The sequence below is a fragment of the Triticum aestivum genome, chromosome 2B, assembly GCF_018294505.1.
Source record: "Triticum aestivum cultivar Chinese Spring chromosome 2B, IWGSC CS RefSeq v2.1, whole genome shotgun sequence".
Lineage (NCBI taxonomy): Eukaryota > Viridiplantae > Streptophyta > Magnoliopsida > Poales > Poaceae > Triticum > Triticum aestivum.
In genome coordinates, this window is record NC_057798.1 from 707,553,041 (window position 1) to 707,578,734 (window position 25,694).

The 25,694-nt window shown below is 45.0% G+C and overlaps 1 protein-coding gene across 1 annotated transcript; it reads left to right on the plus strand.

Annotated features, from left to right (window-relative positions):
* Positions 1 to 10,833: 10,833 nt before the first annotated feature.
* On the plus strand, positions 10,834 to 15,430 carry LOC123046861 (disease resistance protein RPM1). The gene is made up of 3 exons (XM_044470297.1): positions 10,834 to 11,120; positions 11,475 to 11,552; positions 12,416 to 15,430. The coding sequence occupies exon 3, from the start codon at positions 12,421 to 12,423 to the stop codon at positions 15,121 to 15,123; it is 2,703 nt and encodes a 900-aa protein (XP_044326232.1). The 5' UTR covers positions 10,834 to 11,120; positions 11,475 to 11,552; positions 12,416 to 12,420; the 3' UTR covers positions 15,124 to 15,430.
* Positions 15,431 to 25,694: the final 10,264 nt, after the last annotated feature.

Below are 25,694 nucleotides of genomic sequence, written 5' to 3' on the forward strand. Positions count from 1 at the left end.
TCAGCCTTCGGCAGCCCAGTACTAGTAAGACATGTGGTGAAACTTCTTTACGCCAAACTGACAATTCAAGGCATAGTCCATTGTTCAGTTGTGAAGGAATGTAGCTACTTGCTCTAGGTGAAGCTCAACCTTAACAGGTCTTCACTGAAACACTAGTATATCAAAACAGTATTTGGAACAGAGGACACTATGGGCCCTCGAGATCTGGTGGGGGATTGCTGAAATCTGAGATGGGCTCTAGGCCCATATTGCAATTTCTGAAAAATCTCTAAGGGCCCATGTGGGTTATATGGCACTAGGTGTGTGGGAAGTTTAGTCCCACCTTGGAAGTGGAAGGAGAGTTGGAGTGGTTTATAAGGGACTCTCTCCCTCATGCTATTGGAGCTTGAGAAGAGATGAGGCCCTCGCGCACTCCTCCTCCTCCGCTCGCCTCGCCACGCCACGCCTCGTCACGACGCGCCGCGCCGCGGGTTGCGGGATTGAGCCGAGCCGAGCTCACTCCTATGCGCTTCTTTTTGCCGGTCAGGAACGGAGAGTCTTTGACAGGTGGGGCCACGATCGGAGACGTCGGATCGTGGGCTACCGACTTGGACGTGGGTTCAGCCCACGTCTGTCCACGCGCGGCCGCACATATATATGTGGGGCGCTGCCAACCCTAGCCGTCACGAAACAGAACGCATCTCCGCCTCCACGCCCACGTCGTTCTTCTGCTGCTGCTGCCGCCGGCGACTCCGTCCCGTTCACCGCGTACACGGTTGACGGGAGAGCAGGCCTCCGAAACCACGCCTCTCCGGATCCTGTACGGGGAGAGGGGCGATTAGGTTTTTGGGTAGCGACTACGCGACTGCTCGCTTCTGTTCATCTACGTCCGCATCACCTTCATCATCACCATGTCGACCGACACCGACCGTGCCGCCGCTAAGAAAGCCGAGGCCGACAAGAAGGCCGCCGAGGATGCCGCGGCTGCTGTCACCGCCACCGCCACCGCGTGGCCGATTGGAGGGTATACATCGCTTATCCCTCTCGTGTTTCTTTCTGTTGTAGCAGTACTAGCGGTATGCGTAGATGTCTCTACTATATGCGTAGTACATGCTCTGTTAGATCATAATCAGTATGTTATCAATGCTGTCCATGTCATGCTCATGATTTATTCATGGATTAATTTAATTGAAAAACTGCCTATTTACTCAACAATCCAAAAACCTAATATCTGTAGGAGTTTTTCGAATTCTGGTTTTGCTGCTGCACTGAAACCGTCCCCGTTTACGGGGACGTACTTTAAGCGTTGGCAGACTAAAACCACCTTATGGCTCACGGCCATGAACGTGTTCTGGGTCGCCGGTGTGACTCCTACAGGAACGATCGCTCCTGAACAGGAGAAGGCGTTTAAGGAGGCCACCGTGGTGTTCCTCGGGGCAGTTCTGAGCGTGATTGGAGATAAGCTGGTTGATGCATATTTACATATGCGGTCTGCCAAGGACTTGTGGGAGGCGCTCGAATCTAAGTTCGGGGCTGCCGATGCAGGGAGCGAGATGTATATTATAGAGCAGTTCCACGATTACAAGATGGTTGAAAACCGTCCTGTATTGGAGCAGGCTCATGAGATAATATGCATTGTTAAGGAGCTTGAGCTTCTTAAGTGCGAGTTACCGGGCAAATTTGTCGCGGGCTGCATAATCGCTAAGCTCCCCAATTCCTGGAGGAACTTTGCCACCACTCTGAAACATCAGAGGCGTGAATTCTCTGTGGAGGATGTCATTGGCCATCTGAGTGTTGAGCAGAACTCAAGGGCAAAGGACTCACACGGAAAAGGGGTCGAAGGAACTTCTGTGGCCAATATGGTGCATCAGAAGAACTCCAATTCCCACAAGCCCAGGGGAAAGAACGGTGTCCAACAGACTGCCGACTTTAAGAAGAAGGGTAAGAAGACCTTCAAGAAGAACAAGAAGGATGAAGGCTGCTTTACTTGTGGTTCGGCTGAACATTGGGCCAACAAGTGCCCAAACAAGTTTAAGAAGCCAGGACAGGACTCCAAGTCTGTCAACATGATTGTGAGCAACAATGAGAATGGTGCATCTGGGTACGGTAATTTATTTACTGTTTTTTCAGTGTTTCAGCCTACCGATTGGTGGGTGGATACAGGTGCAGGTGTTCATGTGTGTGCTGACATTTCATTGTTCTCTTCTTACCAGGTCACAGGCCACGGGTCCGTATTGATGGGGAATGGCGCGAGTGCTTCTGTTCATGGTGTTGGCACGGTCGATCTGAAGTTTACTTCGGGAAGGATCGTGCAGCTGAAGAACGTGCAGCATGTCCCCGCCATCAAGAAGAACCTCGTTAGTGGCTCCCTTCTATGTAGAGAAGGGTTTAAGTTGGTATTCGAGTCTAATAAATTAGTTGTTACTAAGTATGGACTATTTGTTGGAAAAGGTTATGAGAGCGGAGGGATGTTCCGCCTTTCCCTCGCAGATTTTTGTAATAAAGTCGTGAATCATATTCATTCGAATGTTAATGAATCTGAAGTTTGGCATTCACGTCTTTGTCACATTAGTTTTGGTGTTATGACGCGGCTAGCCAAGTTGGATTTAATCCCGAGTTTCACTTTAGCCAAAGGTTCTAAGTGCCTTTCATGTGTGCAAGCTAAGCAACCTCGCAAGCCTCATAAGGCCGCGGAGGAGAGACACCTGGCACCATTAGAACTCATACATTCTGATCTTTGCGAGATGAATGGTGTGTTGACTAAAGGTGGAAAGAGATACTTCATGACATTGATAGATGATTCCACTAGATATTGCTATGTGTATCTGTTAAATACTAAAGATGAGGCTCTACACTACTTTAAAATCTATAAGGCAGAAGTTGAAAATCAACTTGAAAAGAAAATTAAACGAGTCCGGTCAGATCGTGGTGGAGAGTACTTCTCGAGTGAGTTTGATTCCTTCTGTGCGGAACACGGCATTATTCATGAGAGGACGCCTCCCTATTCACCCCAATCAAACGGGGTTGCCGAGCGGAAAAATCGTACTCTAACTGATTTGGTTAACGCCATGTTAGATACATCGGGTTTATCCAAGGCATGGTGGGGGGAGGCTATATTGACGGCATGTCATGTCCTGAATAAAGTTCCGACAAAGGATAGTGAGATCACTCCCTATGGGAAATGGGCAAAGAGAAGGACGACACTCTCGTACTTGCGCACTTGGGGCTGTTTGGCGAAAGTCAACGTGCCGATCCCCAAAAAGCGTAAGCTTGGACATAAGACCGTGGACTGCATTAATTTGGGCTACGCTAAGAACAGCGTTGGCTATAGATTTCTAGTAGTGAAATCTGAGGTACCTGACCAGAAGATCGGTACAATTATGGAGTCTAAGGATGCTACATTCTTTGAGGATATTTTTCCTATGAGAGATATGCAAAGCACTTCTAGACAGGAATCTGAGGAGACTCCTGAACCTGCCATCCCTATGGAATATTATGAACAAACACATGATGAAAATCCCGAGGAGGATGACGAGGAAACCCTTGGTAGGGGCAAGAGACAAAGGACTGCAAAGACCTTTGGTGATGATTTCTTCGTGTACCTCGTGGATGATACTCCCACTTCTATTTCAGAAGCGTATGCCTCTCCAGAAGCTGACTACTGGAAGGATGCGGTCCGTAGCGAGATGGATTCCATCATGGCTAACGGGACATGGGAGATCACCGACTGTCCCTATGGTTGCAAACCACTGGGATGTAAGTGGGTGTTCAAAAAGAAGCTTAGGCCCGATGGTACGATTGAAAAGTACAAGGCTAGGCTTGTGGCCAAGGGCTATGACCAGCAAGAAGAGGAAGATTTCTTTGATACTTATTCACCTGTGGCTAGACTGACCACCATTCGAGTATTACTCTCGTTGGCGGCCTCACATGGTCTTCTCGTCCATCAGATGGATGTTAAGACGGCTTTTCTAAATGGAGAGCTAAAGGAGGAAATCTACATGCAACAGCCTGATGGCTTTGTGATAGATGGTCAGGAAAGAAAGGTGTGTAGGTTGATAAAATCTTTATATGGCCTGAAACAAGCACCTAAGCAATGGCATGATAAGTTTAATACAACTCTGACATCTGTTGGTTTCGTTGTTAATGAGGCTGATAAATGTGTATACTATCGCCATGGTGGGGGCGAAGGAGTTATACTGTGCTTGTATGTTGATGACATACTGATATTCGGAACCAACCTCAAAGTCATTGAGGAGGTTAAGTCCTTTCTATCTCAGAACTTTGAGATGAAGGATCTTGGTGTGGCTGATGTTATCTTGAATATCAAGCTACTGAGAGATAATGAGGGTGGGATCACACTTCTGCAATCCCATTATGTTGAGAAGGTGTTGAGTCGCTTTGGATATTCGGACTGCACACCATCTCAAACACCATATGATCCTAGCGTGTTGATTCGAAAGTCCAAAGGCATGGCTAAAGATCAATTGAGATACTCTCAAATCATTGGTTCACTGATGTACCTAGCAAGCGCAACGAGGCCTGACATCGCGTTTGCTGTGAGCAAACTGAGCCGGTTTGTTTCCAAACCGGGTGATGTACATTGGCATGCTGTAGAAAGAGTTATGCGCTATCTGAAAGGTACTATGAACTATGGACTTCACTATACCGGATACCCGTCGGTACTTGAAGGGTATAGTGATGCGAATTGGATCTCTGATGCTGATGAGATGAAGGCCACAACTGGGTATATGTTTACTCTTGGAGGTGGCGCTGTTTCCTGGAAGTCTTGCAAGCAAACGATCTTAACGAGATTGACAATGGAAGCAGAATTAACGGCATTAGACACATCTGGTGTTGAAGCGAGATGGCTTCGAGATCTTTTGATGGACTTGCCATTGGTTGATAAACCGGTTCCGGCTATCCTTATGAACTGTGACAATCAGACTGTCATCACCAAGGTGAAGAGTTCAAAGGACAACATGAAGTCCACCAAACACATAAGAATGAGATTAAAAGCTGTCAGAAAATTAAGAAACTCCGGAGTGATAGCGTTGGACTATGTCCATACGGCTAAGAATCTGGCAGATCCCTTTACGAAAGGGCTATCACGTGTAGTGATAGATAGTGCATCGAGGGAGATGGGTATGAGACCCACATGAGTTACCATGGTGGTAACCCAACCTATGTGATCGGAGATCCCGTGAAGTAGGACCTGGGGAAACAAGCCAGTGGTGAACTGAGGAGAGTAACTTTACTAACCCACTCCGTTGGAGATGCAATACTCTCGGAAACTGTACGGAAGGATGACTATTGTCTTAATGTGTTCCAAGGCTTATATGTATAAGCAAGATGCTATCCTACAGAGCGATCTTTGGAGGAACACACCTATGTGAGCTCGACTGCTAGTCACAGTCTATGAGATTGGGGTGATCTCTAGTAAACTCATGAATAGGCCAGGAGTGTGACTTATATGCTCCACCCGAGGGGTCAGCCTTCGGCAGCCCAGTACTAGTAAGACATGTGGTGAAACTTCTTTACGCCAAACTGACAATTCAAGGCATAGTCCATTGTTCAGTTGTGAAGGAATGTAGCTACTTGCTCTAGGTGAAGCTCAACCTTAACAGGTCTTCACTGAAACACTAGTATATCAAAACAGTATTTGGAACAGAGGACACTATGGGCCCTCGAGATCTGGTGGGGGATTGCTGAAATCTGAGATGGGCTCTAGGCCCATATTGCAATTTCTGAAAAATCTCTAAGGGCCCATGTGGGTTATATGGCACTAGGTGTGTGGGAAGTTTAGTCCCACCTTGGAAGTGGAAGGAGAGTTGGAGTGGTTTATAAGGGACTCTCTCCCTCATGCTATTGGAGCTTGAGAAGAGATGAGGCCCTCGCGCACTCCTCCTCCTCCGCTCGCCTCGCCACGCCACGCCTCGTCACGACGCGCCGCGCCGCGGGTTGCGGGATTGAGCCGAGCCGAGCTCACTCCTATGCGCTTCTTTTTGCCGGTCAGGAATGGAGACTCTTTGACAGGTGGGGCCACGATCTGAGACGTCGGATCGTGGGCTACCGACTTGGACGTGGGTTCAGCCCACGTCTCTCCACGCGCGGCCGCACATATATATGTGGGGCGCTGCCAACCCTAGCCGTCACGAAACAGAACGCATCTCCGCCTCCACGCCCACGTCGTTCTTCTGCTGCTGCTGCCGCCGGCGACTCCGTCCCGTTCACCGCGTACACGGTTGACGGGAGAGCAGGCCTCCGAAACCACGCCTCTCCGGATCCTGTACGGGGAGAGGGGCGATTAGGTTTTTGGGTAGCGACTACGCGACTGCTCGCTTCTGTTCATCTACGTCCGCATCACCTTCATCATCACCATGTCGACCGACACCGACCGTGCCGCCGCTGAGAAAGCCGAGGCCGACAAGAAGGCCGCCGAGGATGCCGCGGCTGCTGTCACCGCCACCGCCACCGCGTGGCCGATTGGAGGGTATACATCGCTTATCCCTCTCGTGTTTCTTTCTGTTGTAGCAGTACTAGCGGTATGCGTAGATGTCTCTACTATATGCGTAGTACATGCTCTGTTAGATCATAATCAGTATGTTATCAATGCTGTCCATGTCATGCTCATGATTTATTCATGGATTAATTTAATCGAAAAACTGCCTATTTACTCAACAGTTCAGGCGTCTGGCGGACCCGCTGATCGGACCGGAGACGGTGGGGAAGCAGCCGATGCAGGAATTCAACGAGCTATGCCGAGGCAAGAGGATGCAGGCCAAGATCGTGAACAAAGACTGGGCCAAGAGCCACACCGTGAAGGTGGTCGTCGACGGGCAGACGGTGGGGGTCGCGACATACGGCAAGAACAAGCATGCCGCGCGGAACCAGGCCGTCAAGTCGGCGCTGGACATTATCAAAGCTAGGAAGAAGGAGGACTCGATGGCCACACTCACGTCGGCGCCGCGTGATAAAGACAAGGGCGGTGACCATTGCCCTCCGACGAATGAGCAGCCGGTGCTGCTGGGGAAGAGGACGGCGATGACAGAGGATAGACAAGAGTGGAAGCCGCCAACCTTGGAGGAATTGTTCAATTGTGTCTTTAATTTCACTGGCTAATTGCTCGTACCACGTGGACATACATATTTTAGAGGCTCAACATCAATCGTGTTCGACATATATCTTGCACCCATCATATTCTAGATTTTGTTAAGATTTGATTCCAGTATATGGATAGAGTAAGGTAATGAAAGTTTTGATTTAGTTGAGATTTTGGTAAAATTTGATTTGAGTATGAGTAGGAGAACGCGAGGAAAGTTTTGGTTGAATTAACGTTTTGAACGATTTTATTTGATATGATTGAGTTAGTGCAAAATACTCCCTTCGTCACGAAATATAAGAACGTTTTTAACACTAGCATAGTATCAAAAACGTTCTTATATTCTGGGACAGAGGGAGTATGATTTTGATAAGATTTGATCGAGTTAATGCATAACTTAGTTTTCAAGAAAAGTACCGATTTAGTTCAGATTATTCTAAACAAAGAAAGAGGAGGGGGCGAAACCAATTTTGGTTTGATTTGATTATGAGTAGGGGAAAGCAAAGAAAGTTTTGATTTAGTTCAGGTTTTGATATGATTTGGGTATGGGTAGGGAAGGAAAGGAAAGTTTGATTTAATTCATGTTTTGAGAATATTTGATTTGATTTGATTGAGTTATTAATGCAGGACATGGTTTGATAAGATTCAGTTGAGTTAATGCAGAACATGATTTTAAGTAAAGTATCAATTTAGTTTGGATTGTTCAAAACCATGGAGGGGAGGAGAGGAACGAAACCAAATTTGATGACGTTCAAACAGCGACTCCCTTTGATAATAGAGAAGATTAGATGATCCGTTACATCCATGGTACAAGAACCCGATTATTAGAATAAAAGTTGTTTAATTATTGTAGTAATGTATGGTATTGGTAGCCCCAATGAAATGAAACAATAAGCACTGTCGTGCGTCATTCATATAATAACATAATCAAATGAGAAACAAATATATGTTCAGATAGCCCTTGTATATATTCAAAGATAAGGTACCTTGGAGCATAAATTGATGCGTGCCTTAAAATTTTATAAAGTTGTACTTCAATGTGGAATGTAAATAGGGCAAAGCAAATAAAAGTATGCCTATCCTATTCGACAACAAAGTAAAATAAAAGCAGCCAGTCAAGATGCTAAATTAGTCTAGGTCTATTTCTTAGTTCAAGATCCCTCTCACTAACTGGAATAAAAGAATTAGTAGATCTGTTCCGCCCAAAATAGGAATGGGCGCTAGGGTTATGAACTTATAATCATGGAATCGACTCGATCATCAGATTATAAGTTCATTCCATACCGAATCAGACCGTGCACATTCTTATTATGAGAAGGGGTCATTCGAGCCTATGGAAATAGGATACTCTGTTTACATAGAAATCCCTACGTCCTTACATTCTATTTAGGATTAGGAATAGGTGTAATCAGACCTGCTTTTGACATATCTATCCTATTCTTATTTGGGTACCATATGCACCTCTTTGGACTTCTATTGAATCGAGAAATTGGATTGTACATCTTTCATCTTTTTGATTTTGATATCGATTTTGATACATATAAGGTGTCCTACGGATAATGCAAATCGAAGCTATTTGATGTCTGACTCAGGCCTATATGACCGATCGATCGAAATACTCCAAGACTCCACCTTTGTCATATATTCCATATATCACATTATGCGGTGGAAGCTATATTTAGACAAGCAACCGTCAAAGTAAAACCAATTTATGATTTTTATGGGTAGAAACATAACATAGTACTCCCTCCGTTTCTATTAGTTTGCAAGTAAAATTTGGTCAAAGTTAAACTTTGTACAGTTTGATTAAGTGTGTATAAAAAATAATCAACATTTATAATAGTAAAATTATATTGTATAAAAATTAATTTCGTGATGCATCTAATAATATTGATTTCATATTGTGAAAGTTGTATATTTTTTCTATAAACCTAGTCAAAGTTGATAAAGTTTGACTTTAACCAAGTTTTATATGCAGACTAAAAAAATAGATGGAATACTACCTTTGTAAAACCAATTCAAACGAGATGGGCGCTTAGTAGTACCCTATACCTGTTCGACACTAATAAGAAAGCGTTGTACGTGTATATCCTTGCCCTTTTCATTAATTATAAAAAGAAGATTGTTGTCCAATTAATCATGAAAATCAGATGAAAATCGTATAACTAGAGCCAAGCTCATATAAAACCTCGAACACTTGGGCTGAAGCCCACGACAAATACAAACATGAGACGTCCAACGAAATACACACACAGATCAAAAGGAACCCATACCGCCAAACTAGCCAGCTATCCACTACCACCAAAAGGAGAAGTCGTGACTTCTATGGAAGAAGCAGCCCCGAAACCCTCCCACAGAGGTTAAGAAGTCAACACTCCACCAGCTGTAGCGTCCAAAGCAATGCTTGACATGCTGATGATCAACATCAAGGACAACCTGGCCACTCCACGACGCAAGGCGAAGTCCCACAATGCCGCCAAAGCCTTAAGCTGACACCCCAACTTCCAATCACCATACGCTCGTGCGTAGCCCATCGACACCACCTTTTGCCGCCCTGACATACCACCACCCATCCTCGAGCTACAACGCCGCACGACCAGTGACGAAGCCAGGAAAAATGAGTGAGGGAGGCGAGTGTTCTTAGTCCTTGTTGGGGAGGGTCAGCCGGTCAGCCCACTAAATTACACTATTTTAGCTGCTAATAATCATCTATTCACATGCATATTAGGCCTAACTCAGTGTTATTAGGAGGGCCAGGGACCTGCTGGTCCCCCACTGTCTCCGCCACTGCGCACGACCCAGTTACCCGCAGTCCAAGCTGCACAAGACCACGACCCCCAGACCACAACTCTCGCACCACTTCCGTGGCCGCCGCTCGACCTACCGTCTGGCTGTTCCCGCTGGGACATTTCGACGAGACGACAACCTCACCGCCCTCGCTGCTTACGGTCACCACCCAAACCGTGCTGAGCAGAAGCCCTGCCCCATGGAGTTGTCCTCGCACGACAAATCCAAGACCGCCGTCTCCGTGCACATCAGCCATCCCAGGTCGTTACCCCGACGTCCACTGACCATGACGGTAGAGGAAACCCTACGTAACAACCATAAGTTGCCTCTCCAAAACAACGCCTTTAAGAAGGTCACGGCTATACCTGGCCATGGGAAGCCCGGCCCGGCCGACCCGGCTCGACCCGGCCTGGCCCGACACTGACCCCGGGCCGGGCTTGGGCCTAGATTTTGAGCCTGAAGTCCGGGCTGGGCCGAGCCTGGGCCCGTTGTTTTTGCATTTCTCTAAAGGTCGGGCCGGGCCGGAGCCCGACGGGCTTTTACGTGTTCGGGCCAGGCTCGGGCCTAGAAAACAGGCCCGATGGCCGGGCCGGGCCGGGCTCAGGCCTGGGTTTTTTTCGTCAGGCTTGGCTAGGCCCGGCCCGGCCCGAGGTATGGCCAGGTATAGTCACGGCAAAGACGTCACCGTGACCCGCCGCAGGAAAAATGGAGCTATTTTTTCCATCCGGAGAGCGTTGTATGGGTATGCGTAAGGTAGGAAAAAGGCAATATCAAATCAAACGTAGACCTGCACAGTGAAGTCGCGATTTTTTTTTTTTTTGGCACAAATGACTCGGCGAGGCATGACTTTGGGGCAAAAAGGTTCTTGCCCGACCATCTTGTACTAAACGAGCACTAATGAACGAAAGCTTTAGAGGCACGACTTGACCTGCGGGAATTAAGAAAAGAACAAGTTGATCGTGAGAAAGAGACGGGAGAGACACAGCAGGTCGCCATCGCTCGCTGATTGATTGCAGTAGTAGCTCCATTGCTCGCATCTTGTTCCACCTCTTATCTCGCTCTCCCCTCGCCCACCACCCACCAGCCGCCTCCACTGCCACTGAGTACTGATGAAGCTTCAACCATCGCCCGATATGCCGTGTACAGCTCCGTCCATCGCATGAATCAGCTTCACAACCCGGTTCAGTCTTGCTGTCGTCCGCTGCAGATCGAGCTGCTCCCTCGACTCCGCTGCAGATCCCGTAGTTTCCATCAGGTACTCTGTTCTGAGCCAGAGAGTTCATCACACGCACAGATGTGTTCCGAATAAGCTTTGGCTTTAGATTAGATGCTTGCCTGCAGTTTTAGCAGTTTTATAGAGAAAAGTTTTCGCCTGCCATGTGTTCGACAGATTGTCCCACCGCCAACTAGAGGCCGAGACGGGCTGCCAAAATGGCCAAATCTTATTGTACTAGTAGTAGTATGCACAGTACAGTGATCTCATCCTGTTCTTGCCACTAGTGGATATTGTGTGTCATAAAAGTCGTACTAGCTCTTAGTTGCGTCTGCATGACATCTGTGTCCTTGGCTGCATAGTCTGATGTTCGACTTCTCTCTTCTTATGCTGCAGAATTGATCACACTGGTCCTTCATTCGGCATGTAAGCGCCGTCCTGCTCCATAGGCCACATACTACAATTCTCTAGAAGGTGAGTATTGGTTAGCTGATGATGTGAAACCGCCGGTATCAAAAGTTACCCTTTTCGAAAGATAGCTCTGTGCCATGTAGTCTTATCAAATGTGATAAATTAACTTGTACTAAATCAGCGACAATTAATACGGATCGGGAGGGAGTAGATAAATTAGCAGCCCACCGATTCATTTACTAGACTAGTTGTGTTCTGTGTGCATGCTTAGAGTTTTGCGCTCAACTAGCACAAACATCAATTGCTTGTTGGTCCTTACATGGTATCCTGGGGGCCTTGCCAAACTTCCTGCAACGAAAATCTTTCTGTAGTCCTGACGACAGTCAAAAGAGATGACAATCGGATATTCCATCCAGCTTAGTAGGTTTCTTCTGTTCTGTTCTTTGTGCCACCTGTCATCCACGTTCTCTACTTATTCATTTCTTGAATTAGGCTAGGTGCTTCTACCTTAGTTTTGAAAACAGAGAATGACTTTGACTGAACGTTGTTTGTGATGCGATTTATCTCTTCGATTGGGTATTTCTATTCTAGAATATGAGCCAAAATCCTCGTATCTTTTCCAAATTCTGCCGGGTGAAGTTCAGTCAGGAATTCCATCCGTTACTAGTGCCGTTAACTCTGATCCATGGGGAGATTTCAGTGGACAAAGGGATTCTCTGATGTGATGATACCTAGTATCTTCACACATGATAGATCATTGTTTGATTTTAGATATGCTATAAATCGATAAATTTAGTTGAGAAAAAAAATGGAATGAGATGGGCCAAGGGGTATAAACTACTGTTTATTCATGCATGAGCTAATTCAGTTAATTCTAGATGAATTTTCTACTCAATCATGTAACATGCACTCTCTTTGCTGAACAGCTCAAATGGCCGAGGCTGTACTTATTGCTGTGACGAAGATTGGTTCCATTTTAGGAGATGAAGTCATCAAGGCCATCATATCCGAGCTCTCTGTAAAAGTTACTAATCTGAAAGAACTGCCGGTAAAGATTGAGCAAATAAGGCAGCAACTGAATATGATGAGTAATGTAATAATGCAGATAGACACTGTATACCTGATGGACAAAGGGGTCAAGGATTGGATTGGGGAAGTCCGCAACGTGGCCTACCATGTTGAAGATGTAATGGATAAATACTCATACCATGTACTTAAACATAAGGAACAAAGTCGCCTGAAGAAATTGTTGAAAGGAAAAGATTATGCAGTTTTCAGTCAAATTGCGGATGAGGTAGTTGCTGTAGAGGAGGAGATTGAGCAAGTTGTAAAGTTGAAAGAACGTTGGTTGCAGCCCTTCCAGCTTGTCGCTGACCCACTTACTGAGATTGAAAGACGGCGGTCCCAGGACAGCTTCCCTGAATTTGTGAAAGATCAAGATCTAGTAGGAATTGAAGAAAACAGGATGTTGCTGACCGGATGGCTGCACTCTGAAGAGACGGAGAACAATGTGATAACAGTATCAGGCATGGGCGGGTTGGGAAAATCTACCTTGGTTTCAAATGTTTATGAACGTGAAAAGATCAAGTTCACTGCACATGCATGGATCGTTGTGTCACAAATTTACACTGTTGATGCTCTGTTGAGGAAGATACTATGGAAGATTGGATACACCGAAATACCATTGTCAGCAGGCATGGACAAAATGGACATATATGACTTGAAAAAGGAAATAGAGAAGATGCTTGAAAATAGAACATATCTGATTGTACTTGATGATGTCTGGGAGCAGGAGGTATACTTCAAAATATGTGATGCTTTCCAGAATCTCCAAGGAAGCCGCATAATCATTACGACACGGAAGGACCATGTTGCAGGAATTTCTTCTCCCACCCGTCACCTCGAGCTCCTGCCATTGAGCAATCCTGATGCATTTAAGCTCTTCTGTAGAAGGGCTTTTCACAACAGGAAGGACCACACATGCCCCAAGGATCTTGAGACAATTGCTGCTTCTATTGTTGAAAAGTGCCATGGCCTGCCTCTAGCAATTGTTACCATTGGGAGCATGTTGTCTTCAAGACAAAATTTAGATGTTTATAAGCAGAAGTACAATCAGCTTGGACACGAGTTGTCAAACAATGATCATGTCCGAGCAATTTTAAATCTGAGCTACCATGACCTTTCAGACGAGCTCCGAAACTGCTTCTTGTACTGCAGTCTCTTCCCTGAAGACTACCCCATGTCAAGTGACAGCCTTGTGAGGCTGTGGGTTGCGGAAGGCTTTGTGCAGAGTAAGGGAAAGAACACGCCAGAGATGGTAGCTGAGGGAAATCTCATGGAGCTGGTCCATCGCAATATGCTTGAGGTGGTGGAGTATGATGAGCTTGGTAGGGTCAGCATCTGTAAGATGCATGATATTATGCGTGAACTAGCTAGTTCTGTTGCTAAAGAAGAGAGATTTGCTTCAACAGATGATTACAACACAGTGATGGATATTCGTCGTCTGTCATCATGTGAATGGAAAGAGGACACTGCCCTGAAAGCTAAACTTTCACATCTTCGAACAGTAGTGTCAGTAATTCCATCCTCGCCTGACATGCTATCATCAATTTTATCTGCATCGAACTACCTTACTGTCCTTGAGCTGCAAGACTCTGAAATAACTGAAGTGCCAAAATCGATTGGGTCTCAGTTCAATCTGCGTTATATTGGGTTACGGCGCACCAAGGTCAAGGCACTTCCGGACACTATTGAGCATTTGTCTCGCCTCCACACCCTCGACATCAAGCAAACCAAAATAGAGAAGCTACCACGAGGGCTTTTCAAGATCAAGAAGCTGCAACATCTTTTCGCCGATAGATTTGTTGATGAGAAGCAGGTAGAGTTTCGGTACTTTAATGGAATGCAAGCACCTAAAGAGCTGTCCAACTTGGAAGAACTGCAAACTCTTGAGACCGTGGAATCCAGTAATGACTTGGCCGAGCAGCTGAAGAAACTGATGCAACTAAGAAGTTTGTGGATTGATAACATTAGTGCCGCTGAGTGTGCAAATCTGTTTGCTACCCTTTCAAATATGCCACATCTTTCAAGCTTGCTTCTTTGTGCAAGGGATGAGAATGAGGAACTTTGCTTTGAGGCTCTCCAACCAAGGTCTACAGATCTACACAAGTTGATTATCAGAGGGAAATGGGCCAAGGGGACACTAAATTGCCCGATATTTCTGAAGCATGGGACACATCTCAAGTATCTAGCTCTAAGCGGGTGTCACCTTGTGGAAGATCCACTGGAGATGCTCGCCCGGCACATGCCAAAGCTCACGTATCTGAGACTTAACAACATGCATGGTGCAAGCACTCTGGCTCTTTCTGCAAATTCCTTTCCAAACCTGAAGACACTTGTCTTAAAGTGCATGCATGATGTCAGTGAGCTAAACATCAGTGAGGGCGCTCTTCCATGCGTTGAAGGTCTGTATATTATCTCGCTGCCGAAGCTTGACAAGGTCCCTCAAGGCATTGAATCCCTTCGCGCCCTTAAGAAGCTCACACTGCAGTGCTTGCACAAGGATTTCATAAGTCAATGGGACACCAACGGAATGCATCAGAAGACCCTGCATGTTCCAGAGGTTTATGTCTAGATGCAGCAGGTCGGTTCTTCCTGCGGTGTCGGTCTTGGATGGTGCATCTGTCAGTCACAGTTGTGCAGTACTTTTAATCGTTCTAGTAAATTTGTGATTATTGATGTCGTCAGCAGGCATTTGTCGGCACTTGTGTGTGTACCATATTTACTCCTCAAAAGTTTGGTTTCCATTGCCTTCCAGAGGTCCCCGTCTGGTTTTAAGTCATACTATGTGCTATTACTCATTTCATGTAATGATATGTATCATTTCTGTCGAACACCTTCTGTGAATAATCATGTCGAACATTTCATCTTATATGTGGATATATCTTGATCTTTGTCGCTGTATGAGCCTATGACCTGATTCACCAAGAGGCATTACACTGTCATTTCAGCAGGTCGTGCATTTGTGCGTTTTGCTGATTAGGTGTTCAAATTTCAGGCTAACAATATCTAGAGTTAGTATCATTTATTAGTAGCACTTGTGGGTGTTTTGCGGGTATTAGGTCCTCCAGTTTGAAGGGGACAGACTAAGCATCATTTTGGTTCATCTTGATATGATGCCTGACAGACACTATGGAGAAGGAAGACAAAGTATCATTTTGCTCCATGTTGACAATATGGAGCGGAAAACAGTTTTCCTGGACATGAATACGTCATCCGTACTGTGAGACTAACTGATATCAGGAAAATTGCAGTCAGAAATGTCAATATAGTGATGTTGTTTCCTGCCCCAGTTAAAGTCCCTGCTTCAGAGGCCAGGAGCCAGAGCTTGGTAGGAGTTCAGCAAGTGTGTTTTGCTACGTACGTACCATCTTTTAGAGGACACAAGGATCCAAAACTTGCAATGGCAATGCAACACCCGTCCGTTCATGTCAGTTATGGTGGTCTGCATTCGATCATCCTGGTATTGTTTGAGTGAACCGGTTGAATTACACGAAACCGTGTGGTACATAGTTTAATGTTTTTTTACTGATCGTTATTCGCAACACCTGGTGAACCGAACCTATGAATCCACCTCTTTTTCTTGCTCTGTGGCCTTTGTAAATTCTTTTTGGTTTGTTTGGGTGATAGAATAGCTTGCAATTTTGTTCATGTTGCAGCCAGTGGCTAGTCACATGTTTCATTGGGCCACAGCACAGCAGAACAGCTTGCGTGCAGTTGCGTTCATTTTCAAGGTCCTTACGGTGAGAAATCCTGTTGATTCAGATGCACTTGTTGTACTAACACTAGCTAGGAGTAGCATGATACGGTGATACCCCCGCAAATATAATCTGGGAAGTTCTTGGGGGTTGCGCTTGTGCACAGTTACATGACAAAGCATAATGGCTGGAGTGAAATGGCAGTACAAATTAAGACCGACATGACGGACGCCGATACGAAGCCAGGGCGCGCGGTGGCACGAGCAGCACGACGCAGAGGGCCACGGCATGCTGAATCACGAGGAGAATATGTAATTACGTGAAGACCCGTTGACTGATCTTAATTAAGTGAGCGCTGCAAAACAATCTGTGGTTGGAATGGTTAGATGGACAGTGGTATCCTAACCCATCAGAATTCGAGTCATGGCGCTCGCATTTATCCTGGATTTATTTTAGGATTTCCGGCGATACGCTTTCAGTGGGAGTCGCAGTCTGTCTGTAGTTCAAAAAATTAAATAAGCAAGCGATGCACACGTTGGAGAAGGAGAAAAATATATGACGACATTTTAATCATGTGACACTACTAAAACCTTAAGAAAAAAACTTGTATTTTGGACCTCATTTTGACAAGTTTTTCTTTGCGGTAAAACCTCTAATCTATTCATAGTTTTTTTCCGTTAAACCTCCAATTTATTCATCATTAAACATGACAGTGTAATGAATACCAGAAACAAAAAAAAAGGTCATACAGATTCGTAGACCACCTAGCGACAAACTTCAAGCACTGAAACGAGCTGAAGGCGTGCCACCGCCATCGCCCTTCCTCATTGGAGCCGGGGAAATTTTATTGTACTAGATAGTCGAGAAGTCGTCGTGCTAAAGACCAGATTCACATGGATTCACCGAAGACAAACGCCGACCGAATATCGTGAGATCCGTCAGAGACAAATATCCACACACCCTCAGATTACGCTAGAAGCACCACCGAAACGAGGGCTAGGCAGGTAGGCTTTTATTTCATCTTTAAAGAGCCGCCGCCGCCTCGTCTCTCTGAGCAGGACACAAACCCTAAGAAAACTCAGAAAATCATCTAAAACCAAAGCCCTCCCGCCGGCAAGGACCGGGATCCACCACGCCTTCATGGCCCAAGGCCAAAGGAGACGAGGTAGACCGGCAATGACGCCGGAGGGAGGCAGGAGAAGTTAGAACGACACGAAAAAAATGTCAATGACATATAAAACAAAATGTTGTCATGTCAAAATTTATCATGTATTGTACATTTTCTCTAAAAAAATGTATTACCCATACCAGAAAAAAAATATATAGAAAAAACAAGAAAAAGAATTTGACATACTAATTTTTTTTATAATTCAACATGCTAAGGATTTCATATATAGCACACAGCTAAAAAACACAAATGTATATGGCAGAAACTGCTAGTTGCAAAAAAGTGAATAAAAATAGTATTTTTACTAGAAATGCCTTCATATAAAATCATACATGGTAAATTTGAAAAACCGTATAAAATGAAATAGAAAAAAATTCATGCACTTAATAAAAATATAAAAAGGTCATGCTCTTAGTGATAAAAAAATGTCATGCCCTTGCTAACAAAATTGGTAAGCTCTACAAAAATAAGAAAATGTCATGCTCTATAGAAAAAATGCCATGCTCTTTATAATTAAAGGCTACGCTCCACAAAAAGTTGCCATGCTCTTAAAAACTGCCATGATCTTAATAACAAAAATGACATGCTCTTACAAATAAAAATTTCATGGTGTATACAAATGCATGCCATGCTCTTTCTAATAAAAATGTCATGCTCTTAATAACAAAAATGACACGCTCTTGAAAATAAAAATGCCATGGTATGTACAAATGCCATTCTCTTTATAAAAAAATGCCATGCTCTTTAAGATAAAAATGCCATGCTCTTAATAACAAAAATGACATGCTCTTAGAAATAAAAATTTCATGGTATGACAAATGCCATGTTTTTTATAATAAAAATGTCATGCTCTAGAAAAAATAATGCAATGCTCTTAATAACAAAAATGTCATGCTCTTAAAAATAAAAATGTCATGGTGTATACATTGTAAAACTAGATCATAATTGGTGTGCATTGTCACGCCCATCCATTATTTCAATAGAATGATGGAATTTTCCATGAATATACAGACAAAATATGAAAGTTCAATTTGCATCGGAAGGAGAAGTGAGGGGATCCCGCTGTAGTGAAAAATGAGTTGAGAACATATAGAATGACGCATAGGGCCGCAACCACGACCGCCATCTTAGGTCAACTCCAATGGGACAATGCATTACATCCGTCCACATCTGTTTCTGTCCACATCGGCAGAAACCACATCCCAACGCGGTGGTTGTGTCTGCTTTGATCCATTTCCAGCTCAAATTTGAGTTGTCCGTTGTGTGTGTATATTTCGTAAGCAAGCGCCACAAATCATTCCAAAATTCAACGGCTGGGAACTACTACTTGTGACGAAATCGACAAGAGGACTAAGCAACTCAAGGATACATTCCCAACACACAAAACTTGGCATAGACAATACACAAGACCATGGTAACACGGACAACACTGCGCACACACATAACGCTGTAAGGACAATCTCGCAATAACACACACACACACACACACACACACACACACACACACACACACACACACACACACACACACACACAAAGCACAAAGCACACAAAGCACACTGCTTCACCTATAGAGCACATAATACATGTCTAGCTCACATCCATATTCCAGCTGCTTGCTGCTGGAGTCGTCCGCTCTGACATCCCAACTTCTGATTTTGAACAGAAAACAGAAAGCAACTCTGAAAATGCAGTAAACTGAACACTGCACTATCGAATTCAGAAGCATGGCGGGGTTGGGCGCTCGGAGAGGGCGGATGGTGTGCTCACTCCAAGCCTAATTCCAGATCTGGGGACATAGGTGACGCGGTGTCGTACGATGTGGCATCGTTGGAGGTAGAGGACGAGGACCGTGGTGGCATAGTTGGCTCCTGCCGCTGCTAATGTCGACATTTTTTCTTCAGTTTATACGTTTTGTACTTGAGGACAAGTGCCAACAAGGCAACCGCAAGACCAAGGAGGTGCTCAAGGTGTTGAGAGGTGGTGATATGCCTGAAGAGTGGAACAACACCATGATAGTTCTGATTCCAAAAACAACTAGACCAGAGAGATTGAAGGACTTGCGACCCATTAGCCTCTGCAATGTGGTCTACAAACTAATATCAAAGGTAATCACCAGAAGATTAAAAAACATTTTACCTGAAATAATATCCCCCAATCAAAGCGCATTTGTGCCTGGACGCATGATATCTGACAATATTCTTTTAGCATATGAAATGACTCACTTTTTGCAGAGGAAGAGGGGTGGAAGAGTAAGTTTTGCTGCTATCAAACTTGACATGAGCAAGGCTTATGATCGAGTTGAATGGAAGTTCTTGCAAGGAATCATGTTGAAACTCGGTTTCAATGGAAGTTGGGTGCAACTCATGATGAATTGTGTGACAACGGTGAAATACCAAATCAAAGTTAATGGGGACGTCACAGAGATAATTATTCCTGAGAGGGGGCTTCGTCAAGGTGACCCTTTCTCTCCATATCTCTTTCTTTTATGCGCTGAGGGCTTCTCGGCCATGTTACAAAATGCTGAGATGAATGGGAGGTTGATAGGAATCAAATTATGTAATACAGCCCCAAGCATAAGTCATCTTCTTTTTGCAGATGATTCACTTCTTCTCCTAGAAGTAAATGCCGTCAGCAGTCGTGAGCTTAATCAAATTCTGAACTCCTATGAAGCTTGCTCGGGCCAGGCTATAAATAAGGAAAAGTCAGCCATCTTGTTCAGCAAGAATACAAAGCTGGAGGACAAAGAGGAGCTCATGAATCAACTCAATATTGTTATAGAAGGCTTCTCGGGAAAATATTTGGGTTTACCATGCTATATTGGTAGATCAAAAACCAAAGCTTTTGAATATATCAAGGAAAAAGTATGGAAAAGGTTACAAGGTGGGAAAGAAAAATTGCTCTCAAAGGCCGGTAAGGAAGTCCTCATCAAAGCTGTAGCGCAAGCAATCCCTGTTTATGTGATGGCATCTTTTGACCTCACCAAATCTCTATGTGAAGATGTCAGCTCAATGATTGCGAGGTTTTGGTGGAGTCAATTGGATAAAGAAAATAAAATCCACTGGGTTGGATGGGACAAGCTGACAAAACCCAAAAAGGATGGAGGGCTGGGATTTAGAGACCTATATTCTTTCAACTTAGCTACGTTGGCAAGGCAGGCTTGGAGAATGCTGCAAAACCCATCTTCCCTATGCGCTCAAGTGATGGCTGCTAAATACTATCCAAATCAGAATCTATTACAAGCGAGGCCAAGAGATGGCATTTCATATAGTTGGAGAAGCATTTTGAAAGGAGTGCGGGTGTTGCAAAGTGGAATCATATGGAGAGTAGGAGATGGACGCAGTATCAATATATGGGCAGATCCTTGGCTACCAAGGGGTGTTTCTAGGAGAGTAATGATGACCCGCAAGTATACGGGATAGTTGTAGCCTCTTTCGATAAGTGAGAGTGTCGAACCCAACGAGGAGCTAAAGGTAGAACAAATACTCTCTCAAGTCCCATCGGCCACTGATACGACTCTACGCACGCTTGACGTTCGCTTTACCTAGAACAAGTATGAAACTAGAAGTACTTTGTAGGTGTTGTTGGATAGGTTTGCAAGATAATAAAGAACACATAAATATAAACTAGGGGCTGTTTAGATAAACATGCAATAAAGTAAATAAAGCGAGTGTGGAAAAGTGGTGGTAGGAGTTGTGAAATTGTCCCTAAGCAACTGACTACGTTACTAGACCGGTAATCACTATTGCAATTCTATTTGAGGGAGAGGCATAGGCTAACATACTTTCTCTACTTGGATCATATGCACTTATGATTGGAACTCTAGCAAGCATCCGCAACTACTAAAGATTCATTAAGGTAAAACCCAACCATAGCATTAAAGTATCAAGTCCCCTTTTATCCCATACGCAAACAACCTACTTACTCGGGTCTGTGCTTCTGTCACTCATGCCACCCACCATAAGCAAATCATAAATATATTGCAAACCCTACAGCGGGAATCCCTCACGCTTGCGTGACAAGGAGGGCACAATAGGACAGCACCAATAATAAAACATGCAACTCAAACCAATCATAGCAATTCATCAATCACCGATAGGACAACAAAAATCTACTCAGACATCATAGGATGGCAACACATCATTGAAAAATAATATGAAGCATAAAGCACCATGTTCAAGTAGAGGGTACAGAGGGTTGCGGGAGAGTGGACCGCTGTAGATAGAGGGGGGAAGGTGATGGAGATGTTGGTGAAGATGGCGGCGGTGTTGGTGAAGATCGCGGTGATGATGATGGCCCCGGGCAGCGTTCCGGCGCCACCAGAAGCAAGGGGGAGAGATCCCCCCTTCTTCTTCTTCTTCCTTGACCTTCTCCCTAGATGGGAGAAGGGTTTCCCCTCTGGTCCTTGGCTCCCATGGCTTGGGAGGGGCGAGAGCCCCTCCGAGATTGGATATATCTCTCTGTTTCTGCGTTCTTAGATTCTGCCCCTTCACCGTTTTTTTATATCCGGAGATCCGTAACTCCGATTGGGGTGAATCTTTCGCCCAGATCTTTCTCATAAAATTAGATTTCTTGCAGCAAAATAAGAGCGTTAACCGCCTTACGGGGGGCCCAGGAGAGTCCAGGGCATGCCTGCCTCCCTGGGGCGCGCCCCCTATCTCCTGACTCCCTCGGGCACCGTCTCGCGTTGATTTTACTTCCCAAAAATCACAAATATTCCAAAATAATTCTCCGTCCGTTTTATCCCGTTTGGACTCCGTTTGATATTGGGTTTCTGCAAAACAAAAAACATGCAACAGACAGGAACTAGCACTGGGCATTGGATCAATATGTTAGTCCCAAAAAAATAGTATAAAAAGTCGCCAAAAGTATATGAAAGTTGTAGAATATTGGCATGGAACAATCAAAAAATGTAGATACGACGGAGACGTATCAAGTAACATCTCAACAAGGCAGCCATGTTATCACAAAGGTTTCAGATTTGATTGACCCTACCTCTGGCACATGGGATTTACAACTAATTGATCAAACTTTCAACAAAGAAGATGTAGAGGTAATTGTCCAAATTACGATCCGAGAGGGCGCTAAGGACACTCCTGCCTGGCATTTTGACAAAAATGGTATATTTTCAGTATAATCTGCATATCAAGTAGTGTTGGAAAACCAAGCCAGGAACTCTGCACATGGTGGAGCTTCGTCATCAAGCAAGAATGATCAGCATAGGATAACATTTTGGAAGAAACTATGGACGTTGCCCTTGCCCAACAAGATCATGCACTTCCTATGGCGACTGGCCCATTATAGCTTACCTCTAAGAATGAAACTACAGAATAGAGGAATGGAAGTGGATACAAGATGTCCAGTATGCCATCGAATGGATGAAGATGGAGGTCATTGTTTCCTAAAGTGCAAATTTGTCAAGGCCGTTTGGAGAACTGCATTGTTGGAAGAAACTCGGATGCAACTTCTCAATTGCCCAAATGCCATCTCGATGGTGGAGGATATCTCTGAAAGTATGCATCCTTTTGTGGTTATGGTGGTCTGAAAGAAACAAAGCTAATCAAGGAGAAAGGAATAGGACTGAAGAGGAAATTATATATTTAGTTCAGCTGCACTTGTTGGAATACAAAAAATACATCAAGCGACGGGAGCAAAATGTGCAGGCTGTAAACCAGGTTTGGTGTCCTCCCCTTGATGATTTTCTTAAAATTAATACTGATGGAGCCTTTAGGATGTCAACTAAATCAGGAGGGTGGGGTTTTACCATAAAAAATAATCATGGAATTGCACTAGTTGCAGGAGCAGGGAGTTTGGAAAATGTTGCTGAACCACTACAAGCTGAAGCTCTGGCCATGCTCTATGCTGTGAACGAAGCGTCAAGAATGGGGTGCCAAAAAGTCATCTTAGAGACGGATGCAGTTGCTCTAAAGCAGGCAATCACAAGCGACCTGTACGACTACTCAAGCCTAGGCGTGCTGTTTAAAGAGATAAGAGCAGTGTTCAGTCAGCTTTTCAATCTTGTAAAGTAGAAACCTGCCCACGGGCATGTAATATTTCTGCACACTGTTTAGCTGCTCATGGTGTATGTATGGAGCGGAAGAGCTATCAGATTTGGCTTGATCCATTTCCGAGCCATGTAACAAAACTTGTCGCGGGCGAGTCTAGCTTGCCTTGGTAATGGAATACACTTCTGTTTCTAAAACAAGGCAACCGCAAGGACCACGCAACCAAGAGGGTGGTACTGTTGCTCTCAACCTTCCCAATGGCCGAGCATGTGCACTCATCGGTTGTTCGTAGCCAAGATATGTGCATGCATGACTCTAGTTGAGTTGAGGTTGAGGCTCTCCTTCCACACCATAAGTCAGGGGGCTCTAGCCCCCCCTCCCCCCCTTTCAAAATTCCACACTGTTTACCTTGAACAATTTTTTATGTTTCAGTACTGAAAGGATCGATACGGTCGACTAGAGGGGGGGGGGGTGAATAGGAGACTACAAATTTTAATCTTTCTTGTAGATTTTAAGGCTTAGCGGATAAAAGAGTTCACTAGATATGCAACTAGGTGAATGCAACCTATATGACAAGCAAGCTCCAAGATAAATATACTAGGCAATAAACTACTTAGCAAGCCAACAAGCATACAACAACAAGGAAAGGTGCGGGAAAGGATTAACCACAAGTGAGACGAGGACGCGGATTTTAACCCGAAGTTCACTCTTCCTTGGGGAAGAGCTAATCTCTGTTTGGAGCGGTGCCGGAGCCAAAGCTTGCGGAACGCCACCAAAGGCTCACCGTATTCTCCTTCGAGTCACCCCCAACGGATGAGCCTCGAAACACTCGGGGTTGGTCTTGAAGGCGACCACCACACCTTTACAAACTTCTCCGGAGCACACCACAAGCAAGGAAGCTTCCGGAGGAACCTCTAGCCCCCTAGGAGCCCAAGCTCCAAGAGTAACAAGTCAATGGGGAAGAAATGTTGCGGGGAACACAATTTGGTTTGGTCAAGATGTAGATCGGGTCTTGCTCTCCCAATCCCCAAAGTTTCAACAAGTTTGGGTGGAGGGATTGAGAGTATTGAGCAAAAGGGGGTGTAGCAATGGTGGAGCTCAACAAGACATTAGGGTTGGAGGTTGGATGTGGAAGAAGGGCCTTTATATAGTGTTCAGGGGCTGGTGGGGATTTCTGCCCGTTGGACCCCGTGCGCACGGGCTAAGTCAGCCCCGTGCGCACAGGGTACTCAGAGACAATCATGCCACCCCGTGCGCAGGGGGTACCCAGAGAGTTACGCAGTACCCCGTGCGCACGGGGGTCAAAAGACCCCGTGCGCACGGGGTACCCAGTAGCTTTCTGTTGCAACTTTCTGAGTACCATAGCATACACACTAGGTCCTTATTAGGTGGTCGGAGTGGGAAGGGTAAGAGAGTAAGGCTCGGCAATGGCATTCCCACACGACATTTATCCACACAAACCCCTCTTAATAGTGCGGTCTTTCCTACGACTCGAAGCAAACCAAAACTAAACCTTCGAAGCGTCGAAAGACAACGCCTTTGTCCTTCTTGAAATGGGGGGTCGCACATCTCCATCTGGGCACTTAGAACCAATAACCTGAGATAAACTTTAGCAACCGATATTAGTTCAACTAACCACATTGTCATCACACCAAAATAAAGCATAAGTGCCACTCGCACTTTCAATCTCCCCCTTTTTGGTGCATTGATGACAACGTGGTTAGAGCATGGCATAGAGGATAAATAGATAGAAAGCCATGGAACAAATAATGATCATGATAGCTCCCCCTATATATGTGCCCGAAAACAAGAATGCATCTAGAACACCCATAGGAGGTTCGACCAAGATCATTATTGAAAAGTCATGAGATTCAACAAAATAAACCTATAACGGTGCCTAGAACTCATGACACAGTGTGATGAGCAAATAATGTGAGACCCAATAAGCATAAGAGGATAATGGCAAGGTTAAATAATAAAGCTAGAGTCTCACAACCACACAGACAGAAGGTAAATAAGAGTATCTCAAGCCAACTAAAACCAACCAACAGCGAGAAACACGAGGCTTGAGATCTCAACACACCCACGAACGCACACCACACACCACTTCTCCCCCTTTGTCACCAAGACAACAAAAAGGAGATAAATGGCAACACGGGACCCATTAGACAAGAGGAGGAGCACTCGAGGCATCATTATCATCATAAAAACGCCACCCGGCCATGGGGAAAGATCGAGCAGTGGCCTCACTGTCGACGTCCTCTGAACCTGGACC

Bases quoted from the DNA above. Each gene is read 5' to 3' on its own strand.
- LOC123046861 (XM_044470297.1), top strand. From the start codon at position 12,421: ATGGCCGAGGCTGTACTTATTGCTGTGACGAAGATTGGTTCCATTTTA.